The sequence below is a fragment of the Rhinatrema bivittatum genome, chromosome 3, assembly GCF_901001135.1.
Source record: "Rhinatrema bivittatum chromosome 3, aRhiBiv1.1, whole genome shotgun sequence".
NCBI classification, from domain to species: Eukaryota; Metazoa; Chordata; class Amphibia; order Gymnophiona; family Rhinatrematidae; genus Rhinatrema; species Rhinatrema bivittatum.
Window position 1 is genome coordinate 159,771,810 of NC_042617.1, and position 24,988 is coordinate 159,796,797.

The 24,988-nt window shown below is 42.6% G+C and overlaps 1 protein-coding gene across 5 annotated transcripts in view; it reads right to left on the reverse strand.

Annotated features, from left to right (window-relative positions):
* The window catches only part of RASGRP3 (RAS guanyl releasing protein 3), a 305,296-nt gene that overhangs the window by 140,876 nt on the left and 139,432 nt on the right, over positions 1-24,988 (reverse strand). For 2 of the 5 annotated variants that reach the window (XM_029593883.1, XM_029593879.1), the window contains exons 2-5: positions 18,277-18,850; positions 16,036-16,131; positions 2,677-2,863; positions 1,538-1,640 (exon numbers count right to left, since the gene is read on the reverse strand). In XM_029593883.1, the coding sequence (XP_029449743.1) occupies positions 1,538-1,640; positions 2,677-2,746 (173 nt within the window). In that variant the 5' untranslated portion in view covers positions 2,747-2,863; positions 16,036-16,131; positions 18,277-18,850. The remainder of the gene's footprint in view (positions 1-1,537; positions 1,641-2,676; positions 2,864-16,035; positions 16,132-18,276; positions 18,851-24,988) is intronic. The other 3 variants (XM_029593882.1, XM_029593881.1, XM_029593880.1) reach the window with 2 other exon arrangements.

Below are 24,988 nucleotides of genomic sequence, written 5' to 3' on the forward strand. Positions count from 1 at the left end.
GGAAACAGGATGCTGTGCTTGATGGACCCTTGGTCTGACCCAGTATGGCATGTTCTTATGTTCTTATGTTCTTAACAATCTCTGGGATACTCTCCTTTCCTGTAACTAGTTGTGTAGAGAACAATTGTGGGCCATCAGCATAGAGATGAAAAATAATTTTCATATTCTCCAACAAAATAAATAATGGTAAGAAGTAGATATTAAATAGCGTAGCTGATAAACAAGACCTTTGCAGAACACATCAATGCAGCGGAAGCCAATCTGAAGTATACTGACCTACTCTCACTTGATATAAATTATCCTTAAAAAAAAAGGCAAACCATTCTCCCACTTTTCCTCCCATCCCAATCTCAGCAAGTCTATTCAATAGTAAGGAATGAGAGACTGAATCAAACGCTGCTGATACATCTAGAAAAACAGTCATTACCGGATAGCATTTATCTAATTCATGGAGCACACAGTCCGCAACAGAAAGTAGTATGGTCTCAGTACTATGGCCTCAGTGAAAACCACTCTGATACGCATGTAGAATATTATTATTCTCTAGAAAAGTGGTAAGCTGGTTTAATACTATCTTCAACTATAAGGAAGGTACCAATGATTCCAGTGTAATTTTCATTTACTCAAGAACCTATAATTTCCGGAAATTGAACGCCATCATGCCACTGCGCCATGTTTGAAAACTGACTGCAATATTATTTAAGCCCTTGAAAAAGGATCGTTGAAAGGGCAGAGCTACCGGGCAGAGTTGATCTCGGAGTGGTTGGCTTCTATGAGTGCTATACCACTAAGATAAGTAATGCAGTAAAACAATTTTTTCACAAATTTATGGATCACAGTATATGAGATGCACAACAAGGAATATGTTGCAAAGTAAAAAACAAAAAATGTACTTTTCATGACCGATGACTATATATAAGGCGGAGTGTGAAAGTGGAATTCAATACTATACGATGAAGCCTATTATGAAGGTCATAACGTTATAGGTTCTTGAGTAAATGAAAATTACACTGGAATCATTGGTACCTTCCTTATAGTTGAAGATAGTATTAAACCAGCTTACCACTTTTCTAGAGAATAATAATATTCTACATGCGTATCAGAGTAGTTTTCACTGAGGCCATAGTACTGAGACCATACTACTTTCTGTTGCGGACTGAGTGCTCCATGAATTAGATAAATGCTATCAGGTCTGTGGTTGTTGAAGTGATTAATACTATCTTCTCCATAATCTTACCTATAGAAGACAGGGCCGATATAGGACTATAGTCGGCTAGATCTATATGATCTAAAGAATTACTCAGCCCCCTTCAATCTAGGTCAAGAGTAGCTCTTTTAAAACATACTGGAAAATTCCCTTTGCTCAATGAGAGGTTTGTTGCATTTGACCCATTTGTTTCAAATGAATGCACAACCCTAGTGCTCATCCTGAGAAATAATTATTTGTATATTCTCCAGAAAACTTGACATCTTTACAACTGTCTAGCACTCAAGAACTGGAGTTGTCAATCTCAACTGTAAGTTTTAAAAAGGATATATTGACAGGAGTTTCCCTGCGAGCTCAGTAGAAGACAGATACCACCGGTGCATCAACAAAACTGTTCTTGGAAAAAGACTGTCCCCGACTCCTCCTTTTTCATCTGCAGAAGAAATGTATTTATGACCACTTAATGAATTTATCATGGAATTCAACAGACGATTATGAATTTTGATAATGTTTCTAGAGCAGAAAAATCTATTTTGTCTTCCACCCCAGGAATTTCAAGAATATTTTGAAAACAATTACATCAACTTTCGTGACTCGGTGATGTTTGGATTAGATTGGTGGTTCCCAAACTTGCCCTAGTGACTCCAACCAGTTGAATTTTCAGGATATCCAGAAGGAATATAAATGAGATATATTTGCATATACTGGAGACTCAGCATATGCAAATGTATCTCATGAATATTCATTGTGGATATCCTGAAACCTTGACTGGCTGAGGGGTCAATAGGACAGATTTGGGAACTAATGGATGAGAATTAGAAAGGTCTCACATTGAACAGATTTTATTCCACTAACCTACCTTCTGATTTTTGGGGTTCAGATATCAACAATACTAGTTCCTGTACCAAACAATATTTAATATTGTATGGTTGGACATATGAGGGTAATTTTGTAACAGCTTGCATTAAGGCAATTACCCACTTACCATGTACTAGTTTTCAAAAGAGAAAGTACAGGGACATATTTTCCCTCTGATTATTCTTCCACCAAAAATACCTGCAAACATTTATGCCTGCTAATGCGGGCACATAGTTTTTCCTGGAAATTTCACACATGCACTTTTGAAAATGCAAAAGTGTGCCCGTAAATGCAAATCCATTCCCAACCCTGAACCCAGGAATGCCTCTGCTCACTGCAGGTAAACTTACATGAATACAGGCGATTTTATTTTTCCCAGGAATTTTATCGGTGTGCATGACAACAAAAGCAAAAATGATATTTCCCTGTAAAAACAATGAGGCATTTCTTTTGACCACTGATTTCTCCTGGTTTTGTTGTAATAGAGAAATCAGTGGGGAAAAATGCCTCATTGTTTTTACAGGGAAAATAAAATCAAAACTAAAAACCAAGGTCGCTAGCTATATAACATACAAATATGATACTGTTAGACCAAAGAAAATAATTCATACCAAACATTGCAATGCATGTGTGCAAAAGTTCATCTAGTGAAGCAGCCTTCCCAAGTGTACTTGATCCCATTTTTCTTCAGTTGCCGTCAAAGACACAGAGCCATTTTCCCAAATAAAAAGAACATCTCTGGAGCTAAGCAGGGTTGGGGAACTTGCCAGTGACTCTAAGTTGAATCAGAGAGAATTTCTGGAAGGAAAAGGATAAAGGAAAGAATTACTAACAGGGATCAGGTACTACAAACAAATTTAACTTAAAGATAGTCTCAGTGTAATTTCATTATCTCAGCATAAAAGCTCTCACAGGCCTCTGATATGCAGGTTAGGTACAGAAGTGATTATGAGAGGGTTCAAAGCTGGACGAACCTAATAAAGGAATTACCTGAAAAAAAACTGGAGTGGTACTTTTGAAAGAGAGACTGAGATTTAAAAAGAATGTTTGTTAAAACAAAGAGCTGCTTTAGCAAGTATTTTGCTGTATACCTGTTACAGCACTGACCTGCCATAGCAAGTATCGTACAGCTTTACTTTGGATGCATGGACTCAGTTTGCTATAATAATCAAGATTTGTTACAAAGGGAGACCACAATATCAAAATCCATTTTGACTAGCTCGGAAACGTGAATTACTTAATCTGTCTCATGATCTCCAGCTCCTTTGCAATTCTACCTAAATTTATAAAGCCTTAACTCTAATGTCAAAGCACCAGTGTCAAACCTCTGGGAACCTGACGTATCTTTAATACTGACAGACTTTGGGTGAAATCTCATGGCAAAACACGATTAATACATGATGACACTGTTTTTCCGATAGCTACACACATTTCATAATGCCAACTACTGCAATGCTCAGCAGTATTAATAACAGTTCTTTTAAAGACGATAGATGTAAATTACATTTAAAACTACTATGGTGTAAAGCAGCAGCACTGGCTACATTCCTTAAAATATTCATTATTTAATTAATGTGTAACTTCAGTTTCTAAACTACCAATTCATTCCCCTTTTTTTTTTATCTAATTGCTATTTATTCGATTTTTAACAATTTTTCTGAATGAAGAGTATGCTTATTATTATTATGCTCCTGTTTTTTCAAAATCTTCTTGTTTAAGTTTACATTTTGGCTTGTACTGTAGGGAAGAGGTGTTGCCTAGTGGTTAGGGCAATGGGCAAGGAAAATCCCACTTCCACCACTGAACAAGTCTTCTAGAAATTTCCTCACCATTCTCTCTGCAGCTTTCATTTATCTTCCTCAGGTCTGCTTGGGCTACTTTTGCTCTATAATCTTCACAGGGGGCTCTAACTTTTCCTCCTTGCACCTCTGTTTCCTGATTTTGACCATCAGTTCTCTTTTCAGGGCTGATGGAAGCATTGGGCAGACTAGTTGACCGCCTACAGTTTCACAGATCTGGGGGCAGCGTGACAATGGCATCTCTTTCTTCCCGCCGATGTGAACCAGAAGAGGTGTGGCATGAGCCTGTGAGGGCGGGAAGCGGTGTCACTGCCACAAAAGCAGGAAGAGGAGTGGCAAAGCAAGAAGAAGTGGCATTGGCGCTGGGCCTGAACAGCAGGAAGAAGCAGCAGCATTGACCTTGGGCCCATGTAGTGGTCAGGAGCAAGAGGAGGAACAGTACAGCCCATGGAAGAAACAACATCGGCAAGTAAGGCTTTCAGGAATAGGAAGAGGAGCAGCATGGCTATAGGAGCAGGAGGAGCAATATTGGCCATCTACCATCAGGAGCAGGAGGCAAAGCATCGATTGCCCCTACAGCACGAAGAGTCCTGTCGGCCATGAGGTCTTAAGTAGGAGGCTGCTGCTGCCACTTATGTTTCCAGAGGGGAAAAAAAGTGAGTGTGAGAGAGTGAGTGTGAGTGAGTGAAAAAGCATGTGTGAGTGTATGAGTGAGAGAAATCATAAGTGATTGAGCACGTGTGTTTGTGTGAGCGACAGTATATGTTTGTAAATGAGAGCATGTGAGTGTGTGTATGTGAGAGAGAGATCATCTGTATGTGAATAAGTATATGTGTGAATGAGAGAGCATTTGTGTATGTGGAGTGAGCATGTGTGCATATGAATGAGAAAGAGATTTATTTGAGAGAGAGTGTGTCTGTGTGTGATTGAACATGTGTGTGTATGAGAGGGATCATGTGTATGTGTCTGTGATTGTGAGAGAAAAATGTGTGCTTGAGCATGAGTGTGTATATAAGGAAGACAGAAGAAAGTCTGTATGCAACAACTGCCCTCCCTCCCCTTCTCTCACCCTGTTAATCCACAACAATCTAAGGGCATAGGGAAATCAAAAGTTCCAAGATATGGAGAGTAGGGGATTTTTTATCCTTATTGGTTTTAATTATTGATTTTAATTTGATGTGTTTGCTGTTTTGAAATATTTTATTGGTGTTTGGAAATTTTTTTTATGAGTTTTTAATTATTGGATGTCATTCTGTTTATCAGCTGTTTTGAAATATTCTTTTTTGTTAGTATGTTATTACTAATATTGATGATTTATATTTCTTTTATTTTATTATTTGATATTTTATGAGGAATGGTAATGTTTCTGTTTTTGCATTGTTGCACTGAATACAGAATCTGACTTATTGTGGTTCCCTGTTTAATTTCTGTTTGCATGTTTTTATTTATAATTTATGGACTCTTTATTCTGTATTTGGTAAGGATCTGTCTGTGTTTTGTATGTGTGACTGAGGGAAGGTATTCTGCTAGCATGTAGTTTCTGTGTAGGAGGTGGATTAGTGTTTTGGGGCCTGGTATTATATTTATAATGTTTATTTCATAGGTAGCATTGTTGCTGTTTGAGTGCAGGCAGTTATTGCTGTTTTGGCCTTGGATGTTTACTATATTGTAACTGTAATCAGAAGCAGCTCAAGGCAATCTAGTGCCTGAGTGAGAGATGACATGGCATCCTCTCCCCACCCACCCACAGGCACAACACAGATCAAATCAGCAGAAGGCAAAGGGAGGGGTCTCCCTTGGAGCCTGGCCCATTTGGTGATTTGACATGCTGGGGAAGAGGAGAAGCAGGGGTTAGCATTCCTTAAGGAATGGCAGTTATAGTGTCAGTAATAATATGTCTAGGAAGTTGGCAACCTTGCTACACTCCCAGGAAGCCTAATATTTTTCTACCATCCTTCCCTAGCAACTGCGCTCTGGGGAAGTAAGAGATGGAGATGGGTGAGTGCAAGTGTAGTGCAAGTGTAGTGGGAATCCTAGGTGAACCTTACAGCCTTGTTCCCCCCCAACCTGGCCTTTCCCACAGACACAATTATTATATATTTCTAATAACAGAGTTTGCATGAAAAATGACATTCTAAGTACAGTTTTCTGAGGTAAAAATATCACTTTCAACATGCATATATTTACATGCATTAAAAACCTGCAAAAATGTCACTTGGAACCCACATGGTATTAGGCCTATTGTAACAAGTATTGGGTGTGGGCTGGGTGCTCAGAAAGCCATAAGTAAACTGATTTACAATTACAATAGAGTAAACCTCTTACACCAGAACAGTACTAACTGCCAGAAGTCAAACATTAATATCCCTACCTATGAAAAGGCAACACTGCAAACATTATACCAGGCCCTAAAACATCAATACACCTCCTATTAGGAAAACAAGCCAGGCTGCTATAGAGCCCTACACAGAAACTACAATCTAGCAGAATACTTCACGTCGGTCACACATGTAGGACACAGACAGTCCCTCACCAAACACAGAATAAAGAGACCATAAAATATAAATAGAAATGTGCAGACCAAAACTGAACTGGAAGCCACAACAAGCCGGACCCTTGTATCAATAGAAAAACAGAAATGTCATTCCTCATATCATCAAACAAAATCAAGGAAGCCAATATTTAGCACTACTTAGCCAGATAAATAGGGACTTATCCAGCTAAGTGGCAGCCAATGAATATCCGGCCATACTCTGTGGCTGCCACTTAGCTGGGAGGGCAATGGGCGGATCGAGGCAGGGCAACTTATCTTAACCGAATAAGTGTCTTTATTCAGCCTTATCCGGTTAAGTTAAATGAATAAATTAGATCTGCCCAATAGCAGGTCTAATGTTATCCAGATATATCTTATCCAGCTAACTAGAACTTATCCAGCTATATTCAGCAGCATAGACATACCGCTAAATATCCCTTCTAATTTAACCAGATAAGTTATATCCAGATAACGTAGATAAACAGATAACTTTGAACATTGGTCCAAGAAATATGAATCATCAATCAAAATAGTAAAACTATACTAACAAAAAGAATACATATTTTAAAATAGGTGATGAATAAAATATTCAATAATTAGAAAATCATATAAAATCTTTACAAATTTCCCAAACATCAATAAAATATTTCAAAACAGCAGACGCCTCAAATCACACTCAATGATTAAAAGTAATAAGGAAAAAAATGTTCCCACTCTCCAGCTCTCCATACTTGGGAACACTTGGTTTCCAGTCTTCCAGAGATTGTTAGGGATTTGGTGGAGGAGATAGTACAGAACACACAAACTCTCTCCTCTCTCTCTCCTACTCATGCACATGCTCTCTCTCACATGCACCCTCCCTCTCTCTTATATGCTCTCTCTCACAAGCTCCCTCCTTCCAGTCACACCTAATTCCATCTTTTCCCTTACCCCCTCTCCTCAATTAGCTCTCTTCTCTCTCATTCACTCTCCTCTCACCTCAATATCCACCCTTCCCTCTCTCAACCCATGTCCTCCACTCACCCCTCCCCTCTATTCAATCCCCACTCACCCCAATTTCCCATCCTTCCCTCTCTCACCCCATCTCCTCTACTCACTCACCCTCCTCCCTCTTCACTTGGCAGGCTCCAGCTCATCTTCAGCTGTGGAGCTTAGACTCCCCACCAGCCGCTGTCTTCCCTGATGGGGGCTGCCAGGTCATGTTTAGTTGTCTGGGCCTGGCTTCCCCGCCAGCAGCTGCCTTTCCGGGATTGGAACTGATTCTTCTTTGGCTTTCTGGGCCCAGCCTCCCACCCAGCCGCTGTGCTCCCTAGTGAGGCCAGCTCGCGGCGCTTGGGGGGGACTTTATCTTCCTGCCAAAACAGATAGGATTCCCACTGGCATGTCAATAAATTATATGGCAGTGAGGGACTCTTTTTTTGCCAGTGGGTGTGGGAACCTCGCTGGCATCTTTCATTAGGACTTTTGTCTGGCAGGGTAATGAAGTGGTTGCTGCAGGAATATTTTGGGGGCAATATTTGCCACCCAAAAATGTTGCCATCTGAGGTAAAACCGTGCCTAATGACAGAACGGGCACTGACTGTATTTCCATTTACTCATAGCTTAAGAACATAAGAAGAACATAAGAACATGCCATGCTGGGTCAGACCAAGGGTCCATCAAGCCCAGCATCCTGTTTCCAACAGTGGCCAAACCAGGCCATAAGAACCTGGCAAGTACCCAAAAACTAAGTCTATTCCATGTTACCATTGCTAGTAATAGCAGTGGCTATTTTCTAAGGCAACTTAATTAATAGCAGGTAATGGACTTCTCCTCCAAGAACTTATCCAATCCTTTTTTAAACACAGCTATACTAACTGCACTAATTACATCTTCTGGCAACAAATTCCAGAGTTTAATTGTGCGTTGAGTGAAAAAGAACTTTCTCTGATTAGTTTTCAATGTGCCCCATGCTAACTTCATGAGGTGCCCCCTTGTCTTTCTATTATCCGAAAGAGTAAAAAACCGATTCACATCTACCTGTTCTAGACCTCTCATGATCTAGAAACCTCTATCATATCCCCCCTCAGCCGTCTCTTCTCCGAGCTGAAAAGTCCTAACCTCTTTAGTCTTTCCTCATAGGGGAGCTGTTCCATTCCCTTTATCATTTTGGTCGCCCTTCTCTGTACCTTCTCCATCACAATTATATCTTTTTTGAGATGCAGCGACCAGAATTGTACACAGTATTCAAGGTGTGGTCTCACCATAGAGTGATACAGAGGCATTATGACATTTTCCGTTTTATTAACCATTCCCTTTCTAATAATTCCCAACATTCTGTTTGCTTTTTTGACTGCCGCAGCACACTGAACCGACGATTTCAATGTGTTATCCACTATGACGCCTAGAACTCTTTCTTGGGTAGTAGCACCTAATATGGAACCTAACATTGTGTATCTACAGCATGGGTTATTTTTCCCTATATGCATCACCTTGCACTTGTCCACATTAAATTTCATCTGCCATTTTGATGCCCAATTTTCCAGCCTCACAAGGTCTTCCTGCAATTTATCACAATCTGCGTGTGATTTAACTACTCTGAACAATTTTGTATCATCTGCAAATTTGATTACCTCACTCGTTGTATTTCTTTCCAGATCATTTATAAATATATTGAAAAGTAAGGGTCCCAATACAGATCCCTGAGGCACTCCACTGCCCATACCCTTCCACTGAGAAAATTGTCCATTTAATCCTACTCTCTGTTTCCTGTCTTTTAGCCAGTTTGCAATCCATGAAAGGACATCGCCACATATCCCATGACTTTTTACTTTTCCTAGAAGCCTCTCATGAGGAACTTTGTCAAATGCCTTCTGAAAATCCAAGTACACTACATCTACAGGTTCACCTTTATCCACATGTTTATTAACTCCTTCAAAAAAGTGAAGCAGATTTGTGATTCAAGACTTGCCTTGGGTAAAGCCATGCTGACTTTGTTCCATTAAACCATGTCTTTCTATATGTTCTGTGATTTTGATGTTTAGAATACTTTCTACTATTTTTCCTGGCACTGAAGTCAGGCTAACCGCTCTGTAGTTTCCCGGATCACCCCTGGAACCCTTTTTAAATATTGGGGTTACATTTGCTATTCTCCAGTCTTCAGGTACAATGGATGATTTTAATGATAAGTTACAAATTTTTACTAATAGGTCTGAAATTTCATTTTTTCGTTCCTTCAGAACTCTGGGGTGTATACCATCTGGTCCAGGTGATTTACTACTCTTAAGTTTGTCAATCAGGTTACCACATCTTCTAGGTTCACCGTGATTTGGTTCAGTCCATCTGAATCATTACCATGAAAACCTTCTCCAGTACGAGTACCTCCCCAACATCCTCTTCAGTAAACACCGAAGAAAAGAAATCATTTAAGCTTTCCGCGATGGCCTTATCTTCTCTAAGTGCCCCTTTAACCCCTCGATCATCTAACGGTCCAACTGACTCCCTCACAGGCTTTCTGCTTCAGATATATTTAAAAAGGTTTTTACTGTGAGCTTTTGCCTCTACGGCCAACTTCTTTTCAAATTCTCTCTTAGCCTGTCTTATCAATGTCTTACATTTAACTTGCCAACTTTTATGCATTATCCTATTTTCTTCTGTTGGATCCTTCTTCCAATTTTTGAATGAAGATCTTTTAGTTAAAATAGCTTCTTTCACCCCCCCCCCCTCCTTTTAACCATGCCGGTAATCGTTTTGCCTTCTTTCCACCTTTCTTAATGTGTGGAATACATCTGGATTGTGCTTCTAGGATGGTATTTTTTAACAATGACCACGCCTCTTGCACACTTTTTACTTTTGTAGCTGCTCCTTTCAGTTTTTTTCTAACTATTTTTCTCATTTTATCAGTTTCCCTTTTGAAAGTCTAACTTCAGTTAGTCAGCCAGAGTGACTCACTGCTCTCTTGATTAACAAATGTTGGTACCTATTCAAACCAAATCATACTACCTCAACCCCTTTCCAAGGTGAGTAACTGAACTGAACTTTTCAATCTTTTTACTTAGGTATACACTGCTCCTAGCTTATTTCTAGCTTCTGGCTACTTTTTTTTTTGGGGGGGGGGAGGTTTGTGTGGGTTTTTTGTTTTTTTTTAAATACAAACACTCAGTTCTGCTTACTAGCTGCCTTACAGACCTTTAAAAAATAAACACACTACCTACTGCTTACTAGCTGCCTTAATGACTGACTATTTAAAAATACAGTCTAACTCGTTTATTCACTGCCTTACTGACTATTAAAAGCACATACACACAAACACACTAAATAATATTCCCAAATAGTTAACTTTGCCCCAATACTTTTAAAAAAGACAATGTCCCAAGCAAAAACTTACTGATTCCTATCAGCCACCAGCAAGGTGATCCTCTCCTCTCCTCTCCTCTCAGTGCTACCCATTCCCAACATGTATTAAAATAGGCCTAATACTATATGAATTCCAAGTGTCCTTTTTTACTTTTCTGCAAGGTTTCTGATTGGCACCACAAGACTGCATGGTGATGTCTGTCCAAAAGAGGTTGAGTGTGCATGTGCATCCCACCATCCACTAGCAATCTGATGTGACTGGCAGTCTGCGGGCCTATCCCATGGACCACTGCCCTTACCTCCAGCCCAAGCCTGTCCTCACCTCCTCTCGATGCTGAATCCTCCCCTTGAGATGTGGCCATCCGCTGTGCCTCCAGTCTCTTGCTGGCTTCCCAGTGCCGGGCCTCTCCTTTGAACGTGTCAGGAAGCCGCGCTGTGATTCTTCTCCTTCTTCGTGGCAGGACGCTGCTGGATCCACAGGACCTTCCTCCCCTAGTACTTTTGTGCGCCAACTGCCCCGTCCTTAAAGGGCCAGTGGCGGGAATCCGCCAGAGGCACTCCTTAATGACATCATCAAGTCAGGCCTATAAATGGCTGAGACAGAGACCCCTCCAGTGCCTTGGCAATGGTTCGACTTCCCTGGAAGTGTGCCTTGCCTCAGTGTTCCTGTGTTCCTCCATTCCTGTTATGCCTTGCTCCTAGTTCGTGTTCCTGAGTTCTTGTGTTCTATTCCTGGGTCCTGTGTTGGCAGTCTGGTCATCTCCTGAGTTTGTGTCTTCATTCTCAGTCTTTCCTTTGTCTGTCTTCAGCGTCTTATCTTGCCCCGGTGGTCCCTTATTCTCTTTCCTCCTCCTTATTCCTCTTCTCTTTGGATTGAACTTCTGGCTTGACCTTGGAACAGACTTCTGGCTTGTTTGGATTGGATCTCGACACTATTTCACCTCCACCTGCCCCTGACCATTGCCTATACCACAACCCTGCGAAAACTCTGCCTGCATCTGACCTTAGCCTGGACCTGACCTTGCTGTCTGCTGCCTGTCCTGATGTTGCTACTTTCTCCATGCTAGCCTGCTACGACTTCATTCTCATGGATTTTCACTTCCACAGAAACCCACACCTAAAACCAGCCAGTCCCAGCATCTGAGGGCTCAACCTAAGAGGAACATGGGCTGGTACTGGCAAAGCTATAGTTAGGCTTCTGCTTCTGCCAGCTCTGCCTGCCAATGGTGGGGACCTGTGGGGCTCTTCCCTGCAGCTAGCGCCCTTGACCTAAGGGTCCACATCTGGTCCACATCTGGTCCAGCGAAGGCCACTGCTTTTCAGGCTATTCTTAGTTTGGCCCACAAAATCCAGGAACAGTGCTTCCTTGAGGTCTTGGCAGCCTCTGTGGAATGTCACAACTCCTGACTAGAATCCACGGTGGTCCCTGCTTCGCCAACGCCGCCTGCTACAGTTCCACACACCTAAGCGGCTACGAGTTGTCCCTCAATTCCTTTGCCTTCTCATCCCCGGTATATTGGTGACCCGAAACAATGTTGACGGTTTATTAATCAGTGCTATATACACTTCTCCCTCCAACAAGCACTGTTCCCAGAGACCATGTTCATTCTCTCCCATCTTGATGGCAAGGCCCTGGCATGGGTATTACTGCTCTGGGAACAAGCCGACCCGATCCTCCGAGACCTTTGTTGATCCTGGTTGCAAAGCTACATCGAGCACAGATCTCCTCCACCTGCGCCAGAGGAACCGTCCCCTAATGGATTACAAAATAGAGTTCTGGATTCTCACCACTGAACTCAATTGGAGGGAGGATTGCCTATGCCCCATCTTCTTTGAGGGGCTCTCGTCCTGCATAAAAGACAACCTGGCAGCTCGGGACTTCCTGGGGCCTTTGGAAGGTCTCATTGACTTGGCCGGCAGAATAGATCTCTGTTTCCAGGAGTGGGCCAGGGAGCTCTGGCCGCCCAAATGGTCATTTCGTCGGCTCCCTGCTCACCATGGCCACCATCTCCACCCAGCTTGCACCTGCCTCTTGTGGCTCGCACTGAGGAACCTATGCAGCTGAGGCAAGGATGCCTCTCTTCAGAGGAACACTTTCTGTGTCGCCAGACACATTAGGGCTACGCCTCTAATGTGGTGGCTTGGGGCACAGTTTAGCACAGCGTCCAATCAGCCCGGGAAACTTCAGAGCCTAGGGCCCAGCAGGGGGCTGACCATAGGTTTCATGACTCTGACTCCCCAACTGACCTTTCCTGTGACAATCTCCATAGGTGATCAGAGTTTCACCACCTTGGCTCTTGTGGACTCCAGTGCCGATGGGAACTTTCTAATGAAGGCCTTGGTAGACCACCTCCAGATACCCACTGTCCCTTGGGATGTCCTGTTAATCATTTCCTCCATCCCTGGAGATCTGCTATCCAGTAGGATCACCCTCACTACAACTCCAGTGACATTACGGACCTGAAGACGTTCCTGAGCTCCCAGCTTTATCATTGATCCTGCCTGTATTTCCCTTGCCGTGACCACTACAATTCCTACTGGAAAAACTGTCGTTCCTAAGAGGTTACATGAACGAGTTCTGAAATGGGCCCATGACTCCAAGTTGGCAGGCCAGCCGGGCCGTGCCAGAACTTTAGAGATGTTATGAAGACACTACTGGCGGCCCAATATGATGCAAGACTCCTGAAACTATGTGGATTCGTGCCCCATCTGTGCTCAGCAGAAGCCGCCTACTGGAAAGCCCTGGGGCTTACTTCAACCACTCCCGGCACCTACCAAACCATGATCGAGCATCTCGACGGACTTTATCACGGACCTGCCTCCTTCCCAGAACAACATGGTGATTTGGGTCATCATCGACCGTTTTTCAAAGATGGGTCACTTTATTCCTCTGCCAGGCATCCCTTCAGCCCCGGAACTAGCAAAGCTGTTCTTAAAGAATATCTTTCACCTTCATGGACTCCCCCAGGGAGATCATCTCTGATCAGGGACCACAGTTTGCAGCCAAGTATTGGCGTTCTCTATGTAAGAAGTTCAACATTTCCTTAAGCTACACATCGGCCAAGCTGAAGACGTTCCTCCACTCCTATGTAAATGATCAGCAAGATAATTGGTCTGAACTTCTTCCCTGGGCTGAGCTGTCGCACAACACGCATGTTGCTGCAGCCACCGATGTTTCCCCGTTTTCTGTAGTATTCGGATGGCAGCCCCGTCTGCCTCTTCCTGTTCCCTTGACAGTTCCGTCTCCAGCAGCTCAAAGGCTCACACCATTTGTCAGGTATGGAACCAAGTAAAAGAGCGTCTTTCTCAAGCTGCTAAATGCTCCAAGTGCAATTCTGATATCCATAGACATCCTGCTCCAGTCTTCCGTCCCAGCCAAAAGGTGTGGCTAAGCGCTCAACACATACGACTGAGACTTCCCTCTCATCGCTTGGCTCCGAAGTATATAGGACCATTCCCAGTAATCCGAAGAGTGGGAGCAGTATCATACCAACTACAACTACCTCGTGTCATGGGAATCCATAACACGTTTCATGTATCCTTGTTGAAGCTGTTGGTCTTCTCCTGGCCCTCACGCAGAATTCCCTCTCCACCACGGGTCTCTGCTGAACCTGACTCCTCCCTCCAGGTAAGAGAGGTCCTTGACGTTCGGCAGTGGCGAAGAAAATGTGAATACCTCTTAGCCTGGGAGGGTTGTGGGACCGAGGAGAATTCGTGGGAACCTTCCCATAATATCCTTGATAAGGAGCTCCAGAAAGCCTTTCATAGGGCTCATCCTGACAAGCCACGGCCGCGTAGGGGGGGAGGCCTAGAAGGGGGGTACTCTTATGTGCCCCGTCTGCTCCTGTCCCATGCATGGGCCTGTTCACCTTCATGGTTCCACGGCAGGTCCCGGGTCGGCCTCCCTAGCGGCAGCTGCTAGTTCTTCCAGGCCCCGGCGTCCCGCAGCGGCGGTCGCCGGGCCTTCTATTGAGAACCAGGCCTCAGCCGGAGCTCGGCATCTTTGGTGCTGCTGGCCATGCCCCTACGCACGCACGCGCGCGCATGGACCGCCCAGCCTCTTGTAGGGCCAAGGGTGGGTCCTAGCTCCATGGCGTACCCTGATTGATTCTTCATTATAAGGAAGTCCCTGCTTGCACTTCCTTGCCTTGACAATCGGGTCGGTTGCTAGATTGTCTCTGAGCTTGTTCCTTCTCCTGTCTTGTTCCAAGTCTCATTCCAGGATCCTTCTGTTCCAGTTTTGTTCCTGCTTCCTAGTTCCAGTGTCCTCCTGTTCCTGTTCATCTGTTCGTCTCCCCAGGTAGTATCTTTGGACTGACTCATTGGTACTGACCTCTGCTTGCTAGTTGACCTTTCTGCCTGCCTGCTTTCTGACTCCAGTCTGTTCCTTGACTTGCCTGCCTGCCGCCTGCCTCTTGACTCCAGCCTGCTACTCGACTCGTCTGCCTGCTGCCTGCCTCCTGACCTCAGCCTGCCTGTGACCTCACCTGACCTCCTGTACCTGACCTCTGCTTTGTTGACCACTTCTCGGATGACTCCTGGACTCTGACTGTTTCGACCACATCTCCAGATTCTGGCTTTGTTCCTAGTCTTGTCACCTCCTACGCTGTTCTGGTCCTCCTTGCTTCATTTGACCTCCAGTCTCGAACCTGACCGTGCTCTCCTCCTGTCTGTGAGCATGCTGGACTTCCACTTTCCCAGGAGACCCTGCGAGGCCCACCTAAGTCCAAGCGGCCCGGGTCCCTATGAGCTCCTCCCGGGGGGGACCTCGGGCTTCCAGTGGTGAAGCTTTCCCTAGCCTCTGTCTCCGCCCATGCACCGCCCCCTGGGGGCAGTTCCCTCCTGGTCCGTACCAGGAGGCTCATCTCCACTGCCACAGGACAAGGGTCTACCCTCGAGCGCAATAGTATTTCTCCTTCTTGTAATGACTTATTGATGATCGTAGTGATGACTGGGGTAATGGTTTGTGATATTTCTTTTAAAGTTCATATTGGGATTTTATCAAGTTCATGGCTAGCAGAGTTTAATGTTATAATTAAAGACATTAAAGACAAAATTAAACAAAAAAGGCATGAATCCCAGGGTCTGGGATCCATGCCCCTTCTCCTACCAAGCCTGCTTTAGCAAACTCCCCTCTCCCAGTACCCCCAGATGGACCTCTGCCCACCCCCTCCTTATCAAATTGCAGTTAAAAAAAAAAGTCTGGTACAGGTGCTGGGCCCCCCTCACCCACTGAGCTTCCTTCAGAGAAAGCTCTCCCTTCTCAGGACCTCCCATGAACCTCTCCTTATACCAGACCTTACCGATTTGCAGTTCTGCAGAGTTTCCAGGAGCAGGAGCCATCCCCCGGACTGGGCAGGTGAGTAGGAGTGCTGGCATCAGGCAGGGAACAGGATATGCTGGGGAGATAGAAGGGAGTACTGGGGTCAGGCTGGGGTTGGGTTAGGGAGTCAGAATGTGCTGGCTCTGGGCTGGTGAGTGGGATTGAGCAATGTGCTGGGGTCAGGTTGTCTACTGGAGTCAGGCTAGGCAGGGAAGAAGAGAGTGATGGGTTTGGGATTGGGATTGGGCAGGGGTGCTTAGGGTGTACTCGGGTGGAGTTGGGGAGGGTAATCAGAGGTTGATGGGTACAGATTGAGGACAAGCTGAGGAGAAGGAAAGGAGGTAGTGGAATAGAGCTGAGGAGGCTGGAAGGAAGTGCTGAGGTTGGACTGGGAAAAAACACATTAAATAGGCACTTCAGGGGAGTCTCAGAGGTTTTCAGGTAGTGTAAATATAATATACATGTTGCTGGTAATATTTTTGTCTCAGAAAACTGTACTTTGAATGTCCTTTTTCATGTAAAATGTTTTATGTTTATCTTTATGAACAGAAATCTGACTGAAGACATCCAAAAGGTGGGAAGGAAAGTTGAGATTTTAATCTGATGGATATGGATTGGAGTATACCTTCCGCAGAATCTGTAAAAAGTACAGAAATTGTTGATGCCTTTCAAGTGGTTCTGTTCAGAAAAATGGTGATGGAACCCATGAGGGGAGAGGAAGTATTGGACCTGGTACTCACAAATGGTGACAGTATTTCTATTGTCCGGGTAGGTGTCACCTGAGCACTAGGAATCATCAGATGTAATTGTTTGATATAACAACTAAGATGGAAGAAAGTCACATTAAGATCAAAGTCTTGGATTTAAAAAATATGGACTTTGGTAGAATGGGGAACATACCTTGAAAAGGAGCTAGAAGACTAGGAGATGATGGATGAAGTGGGACATCAATAGACCAAACTGAAAAGAGCTATCATAATAGCAACAAATCTTTATGTAAGAAAAGTAAATAAAAGGAAAAGGAAACCAAGGTGGTTCTCCAAGAAGATGGCTGAAAAAAATAATCACAAAAAAAATCAGCATTCATACAAAGGAACTCAAAAAGAGGAACACAGGGAAAAATATCTGGAAAATCTAAAAGAGATAAGAAATCAGGATAGCAAATTCTCAGTTGGAAGAGGGGATCATCAACGAAGTTAAAGCAATGTGACAAAACATTTTCAAATATATCAGAGAAAGGAGAAAGGCCAGAGGTAGTACTGTATGACTAAAAGCAGATATGGAGCAATAGGTGGAGAAAGTTGATGAAAATGAAAAAACATTAAGCAAATACTTCAGCTCAGTATTCACTAAAGAAGTCTTTGTTGCTGGTTAGCAAGATTACTGATGCAGGTGGGATAGATATCACCGCATTTACCGAGGAAAGTGTTTGAGTAGAACTAACAAAACTGAAGTGGACAAGGCCATGGGGGTCAGATGAGTTGCATCCCAGGATACTAAGGGTGCTCAAAGATGTCCTAGCAGGTCTGCTGAAAGGCCTGTTCAATAGATCCTTGGAGACGGGAGTGGTACCACAAGATGAGAGAAGGTTTTATTCCCACTTCACAAAAGTGGTAGCAGAAAGGAGTCTGTAAACTATAGACCAGTTAGACATACCTTGGTGGTGGAAAAATTAATGGAGACTCTGCTTTAAAAACAGACAGTGAACTTTCTACAATTTGCTGGGTTGCTGCATCCAAGGCAATGTGGTTTTACCAAAGGAACATTTACATTTACATTTATTGGAATTTATGAATTGCTTAATACTAAACAAATAGGTCTAAGCGATAAACAAGAATATTCATAAAATAATACAAATAACAGCAATACAATATAAAGTAAATATATAATAAAATAATAAAAACTTAAACACTCATAAAACATAGATTAATGCAAATAAAATCAGTATAAAAAGGGATATTTAATAAATAGACAGAGGAATAAAACAGATTGAAGAAAGCCAAGTCAAATGAATCTGATTAATTTTTTTTTTGATTGGGTGACTAGAGAATTAGATCAGGAATGAGAACTTGACATGATTTACCTGGATTTCAGCAAAGCTATTTTACGGTCCTGCAAAGGAGGCTCATGAACCAAATGAAAACCCTATGAGTAGGTTCCAAGTGGTGGAATAGATTACACATTGGTTAACAGACAGCAAGTAGTAGTAAATGGAACCTACTCTGAGGAGAGAAGAGTGATAAGTGGAGTGCCTCAAGGATTGGTGTTGGGGCCAGTTCTGTTCAGTATCTTTGTGAGCGATATTGCAGAATGATTAGCAGGAAAACTTTGGTTTTTTGCGGATGACACTAAAATCTGCAACAGAGTGGATACATCTGAAAGAGTAAAAAGAATAAGAAGCAATCTAAGAAAGTACAAGGAATAGTCAAAGGTTTGCAGCTGGGATTCAATGCCAGGAAATGCAGAGTCATTTATTTGGGATGCAGAAATCCAAAAGAGCTGTATGTGATAGGGAGCAAAAGACTAATTATATGGATCAGGAAAGAGACCTTGTGCTGATAGGATCTAACAATCTGAAGGCAGCAAAGCATTGTGACAAGGCAGCGGTGGCTAAGGCCCAAGGGATACTGAGTTGCATAGAGAGAGGCATAACCAGCAGGAAAAAGGAGGTGATAATGTCCTTGTTCAGGTCTTTGGTGAGATCCGACTGGGTTCAGTTCAGGAGACCATATATCACAAAGAATCAGAACAGGATGGAAGCGGTCCAGAGAAAGGCAACCAAAATGGTGTGGGATCTGCAACAAAAGTCATATGAGATTTGACTAAAGAACTTGAATATATATACTCTAGAGGAGAGGTGAGACAGGGGAGGTATAATACATATTTTTAATAGGGATGTGCATTAGTTCATTTATTTATTTATTTAAAATATTTATAATCTGCCTACAATAATCAAATCATGCTAAGCAGAGTAAAAAATAACATAGAATAATAATTTAAACATACAATGAATTGGCAAAAAGAAATGAATTGGGTCCAATTCATTTCTATTGGAGGTTCCCAAAATGAATTCAGAGGGGCCACTGAATGAAACAAATCCTATTTGTTTCATTCATTTTGAACAGAATAGCTTCTATAAGTCATTGAAATCAATGGCCTCATAGAAATCAAAAGGACAGCAACAGGTATACATTTAGGAATTGATACAGGAATTTTCTCTGCTCCAAGTTATATTACTACCTTGTTTTATTGTAACTGCAACCCTTAACTTTCACTTGTATATTGTTACTATTACTACTACCTTTTTAATTTATGTTATTTATTGTTATTTATGACCTCTTGTTACCTTTTCACTTGTTAATTGTAAACCGACATGATGCGATACCCATCGCGAATGCCGGTATAGAAAAACTTAAAATAAATAAATAAATAAATACAAAGATAGACCATCTAGTTAGCAGACATAAGTAGGATGGACATGTTGTCAAAGAGACAAGAAGGATGACGTATTGCCGTGAATCATTTTTCCAATTCAACCTATTGCTATGCACTGGATACAGTGACGCTAATTTTGAAGACTGAGCATGTCTGAGATTTGCTCATTCTGCTGTGCATTCCTTCTGAAGGCATTGTCTGTGAAGGATACTTTTTGAGCTCTCTTTGAGTTCCCCTAGATAACTCCCAAACAACTTTTTGGCTGCTGCTGATTTTAGACTGTCACTGTGCTAGTCACTCAACAGATAAAATCAGCCAGGTATCACTGCATATGAAACTCTGTGTCAGAGCAGACTTGTGTTGCTGTACTATTTTTTCCTTTGTGGAGATTGGAGGCAGACTGGAGAGTTGCTTGATTTTGTCTCTGCTTGGGCAGTGGACAGTGTGCAGTGGGAACAAGGTGAGTAATGAGAGCAGGGCAGAGACTAAAGCACACCAGGCTGTGTCTTGAAGCCATGCCCTTTATACTACCATGGGGTCTTGGTGCTACTGCTCAGCATACCTGCTATGCCTGCCTATTAATATGCTTTTGCATGGGTGTTTTGGTGCCTCTGTGTTGTTTGCTTTCATTTGTTTCTTTGTTATACTGGGGTGTTTGTTTTTCCCCAGAAAAATAGGTGAAAAATTTAGAAAAAAAAAATGTCCTTCCCTCCACCTATTTTACAGTTCTTTGTTTTGTTCTAACCCAGTGGTTCTCAACCCTGTCCTGGGGACCCCCCCAGCCAGTCGGGTTTTCAGGATGTCCACAATGAATATGCATGAGAGAAAATGTGCATGTTATGGAGGCAGTGTATGCAAATTTTCTCTCATGCATATTCATTGTGGATATCCTGAAAACCCGACTGGCTGGGGGGGTCCCCAGGACAGGGTTGAGAACCACTGTTCTAACCCATCAGCAATGATTCCAGGCAGGTTTTCACACCTGGCTTTTTTTTTTGTTGTTGTTTCCACTGGCGTATGGACTTGCTGCCTCATACCTACCTACCAACCCAGCTGTCGTACCACCATAGAGAACTTGCTGTCACATGCCAACCTGCCATAATGTTGTTGGTGCCCTCTTGTGGTGCCTTGGTGTGTACTTCCCACCCACACTTGCTTTCTTCTTTGTTTGTTATACAAAAGCCCTCATTCAGAGGAAGAAATCCTGCCATTTAATGTACTGAATGTTATAGGACTTTAGAGCACTCAGAGAAAATGCATGCAAAATCATAAAATTAGGAAACGCAACAGCCAGAGTTCAGCTACAGAATATGGGAAATGTTTTCTATAAAAATGACCCTCACAATAAATCTTACTATAAACCCTCTATCATTGTGAAACCATTTCCATGTATTAAATTTGATATAATTTTCGTTTGGAAAACCCATTTCACAGGAAAATCTAAATTCCACCCTGCACTTCAATATCTTTCGGGCCGATACAGTAAAAATTGCGGGAGAGCGGGCGAACGCCCTTTGCACCTCTCATGTTGCTTTGGAGCTTTGAAGCCATACTCTGTGCTGCTTGGCCTCTTTATCAGTGCTTGCTTTCTTTTTTTTTGGGGGGAGGGGACTTCTGCCACCTTTTCTGCTTTGTTTCCCTTTCACGCTGTCTTACGAAGCTGATGACACTTTTGGTGCCAGTTTGCCACATCAGATGCCATCAAGCGTTCATGTCACTGTTGCTGGTGCCCTCTTTTGGAGCCTTGGGGTGTTCTTCCACTTTTACTGGGGGTTTTTTTTTTTTGCTCCTCTCACAATGATTTGGATAGCGCCTGCCAATGCTGGTACCCCTTTGCCCCTTTAAGGAGAATTAGGCTATTCATGCCACTTTTTGTGCCACTATCCACACCAGTCTTTCTAGATCTTTGGAGCTCATTAATCTCTCTTGATTTCTTCCTACAATTTCTGAAGCCCAATATAGGCTATAATAATTCCCCCATTTACTCTGATGGCAAACAAAAAACTAATCAAATGAAAAACAATTTTTTTTTTCATTTTGAAACTAAAGAAACAATCTGGGGTCCCCATGAAATGAATTTTTAAACAATATGAATTTTTTTCCTTCTGCACATCCCTCATTTTTAAATACCTTAAATGTGTTAATGATGCTTAAGATCCTTTTCAAATGGAAACAAAGTTGTAGAACTAGGGGGTCATGATATAAAACTCCATGGGAGTAGACAGGAGCAAGGTCAGGAAATATTTCTTCAAAGAATGAATGGTGGATGCATGGAATACCCTCCCGAATGAAATAGTGAAGATAAGAACAGTAATGGAATTCAAAAGGGCATGGGATAAACACATCTTTTATATAAAATATAGTGTCGCATCATTAGAAGCTGGAAAGAGTTCATTATATACCACAGATGTGTAGGCTTTAAAGTATATTTATTTTTCAAAAAATATATATTTCACATTATAAGCAATAAGTTGATAAATTGGAATAAAAACAGTATTATTAGTACAGCGATTGAACAGTATTGTTCCCACGATTTGATTAATGTATAACTTCCAAGTTAGCCAGCCATAAGCTTTTGAATATGGACCGCTCAATAATCTAAAGTGTATATGCTTAGATGCACGAGCATCAATTAGGGGATGCGTGCACAAGTTGGCTTTGCATATGCCCACCTGATTCTAAAAGCCGCCCAAATGCACCTGTATCTCCTGCTGCACACATATCTCAAAGCTTTCAAATAGGGCAGGAAATGGGCATTTTGAAGCATCGCCAAGAGATGTGTGGTAAATACTTATGCGCTTGGGGGCTTGCCCAGATCCCCTGCTGTGTAAGTTTACTTCTGCTATGAATGATGTGTCAGCTTAAAAATAAAAAGAAAGAGCCATTTCTCAGGGGTTTTAAGGGTCTGGGGTAACTGGTGGGCATGCAGACTATCAAAGCAGGAGGGTTTAGAGGAGCTACAGAAGCTGTTAATTGGAGAACTGGTGAAACTGGCAATGGCATGAACGCACCACCCCTTTTAAAATTCCCTGGCTTACACAACAGAAATGGGATTTTCGCGCATAGGCATGTTCCCACTTAAAATTGGGCGCATGTGCACACATGGTAATGCTATTTTATAACGTGCGCGTATATATGCACGCACGTTATAAAATGGCCACATATCTGGCTGCATACTGACGCACAAGTGCCAAAGTAAGCCCGCGTGCCAGTTTGAAAGTTACCGTTCCTCATTTGAAAATAAACCGAAGTATATTCAATAGCAGGCAGAAAACTTATTTTAAAAAAATAACAATCAACATAAACATCTATGCAAAAAAAAAAGTCAATATTCAATATAAATTCATCTTCAAGTACACTACTATGCAAATATATATGGCAATATATTTTATATATACAGTAAGCACAATTAGGCCTATATTTTCTAATTAAAAAATAAGATAAAATAAAATTATAATTTATAAAGAACATTAAAGATAATGCTCAATTTGAATTTTAGGCTGTGTATTCATCAGTCTAAAAGTGAAATGTCATGTCAGATGTTGAATAACACTTCATACTGGTGGGCTCTGTTTCAGGCTTCTCCCCATGAATACAGAAACAATCTTTGCTCTCATCGTCAGGCACTTGGGCTTAAAAGAATTCCCATTCATATGGTGGATGTCATGAGACAGTCACACTTATAATCTGTGCCTGCAACGGAGGAGTTATTCCTGGGTGTGAACCTATCCAAGGGAGATAATTTTAGAGATACAGAAAATTGCAAGTGCCAAAGATAGAATGTTTTATTTATCAGTGCCGTGACAATATTATTTAGCCTAGAGAAATGATCATATCCATGATTAATTTAATATTGCTTAATTCTTTAAGAAATAAAGTGTAGAATGGAATGAAATAAGAATTTGGATGTTGTTATAGTTGATAATAGGGTTGAACGGTGCTCTCCTATTAATGCATGTCTAGGCAATAAATATTACTTTATTGGACTAGTTTAGAAATTTCAACACATGGAGGTCCATATTTAGCTGCTGGCTGGCTAGAAAAGTTAGCCGGATAAGCTTATCTGGCTAACTTAGCTGGTATATTGAGCAGCAGCTCTTCTGTAGTCCTTAAGTTATCCGGTTATGTAGCCAGATAATGCTGAAAACCAACATCATCTGGTAAACTTAGCCACATAAATGCCGCTCTGCTCCAGACATAACCAGATATGTTTCCAGCTGGGAAAAAAACTAATTTGGCTATTATCAAGGGCAGTCAGACAAGTGGGATTTTAAAATCCTGAATATAGAGGATCTCATAGACCTGGATTCACCATTCTATCGCAGAATGGAGAATCCAGCGAAAATGGGTGGCAGGGGGGCGAAGGGGGGGTGGGCCTGCGAAAGCCGGCAGCCTTCGCACCACCGCGGTGTTTTCTCTGCCGGCTTTCGCACCCAATAGCGCCACTGTGAAAGGTGGTGCTATTGGGCGCACTACTGGTGACGATAACATTACTACCTTATTGCCCCCAGCGAAGACACCGCCGAGTCCGCCTCCTCGCCGCCCCGACTCCTCCCCCTGCCGCCCCAACTCCGCCACAGCATGCTATCTCACGCGAAAAGGGACTTTTTGCACGCGATAAGCCTTTGAAAATGACCCCCATGCTTTTTGAGGGAGGTTATCTGATCATTATGGAATGAGAAGGTACACGTAATTCCTCTGAAGATCTTATATAGGAATTATCAGTACCACATTTTTGAGCAGCTGTAATTAAAAGGGTAATTTTCAAGGAATTCTGGCAGAACTTTACCTAAGAAAATGGTCTGTTATAAAATTGCCCATCCAATATGCGGGTAAACTTACATAAGGTCAATATTTAAAAGCAATTTAGACGGATAACTCATAAGCTATCCATCTAAATGGCAAATGTGGCATATTCAGCCACTTCTCCGGCTATAATTTAGCTGGATGAAAAAAAGAGGCATTCCAGGGGCGTTCTGGGGAGGGGCTGAGATGTCCTGCTAACCTAGCCGACTATCGGGTATATCCGGCTAGGTTAGCCAGATAACGTTAGACCTGCTCTTAAGTAGGTCTAACGTTATCCAGCCTTGTGTGGCCGGATAACTTGCTACTTATCCAGATATCTTTACGAGATATCCGAGCAAGTAGCACTGTCAGTATTAAAAATAAAAATAAATAAATCCAAGGGCCTGCGGCTCCCAATCTCATCTCTAAAATACAACATCTCGCCCAGCGCCCCTTAAAGCCCAAACATTACCGGGCCGCCTTCCTCCCCATTCCCACACCCTTTCCCCATTCTAATATGAAAATTTGCAAACGCGACCCCCCCACCACCACCGGAGTTCGAAACCCTCTGGCAGTCTCAAATGGAGTTAGCCCTCCCAACTTCCCCATCCCCTCACCCCTCCCCCATGGCAAAAAAACGTCCCCGCTAGAAGCGAGGGTCTCACTCACCCACTCCCGGCGGCTCCAGCGCTGCCTATTATAGGCAGCGCTGG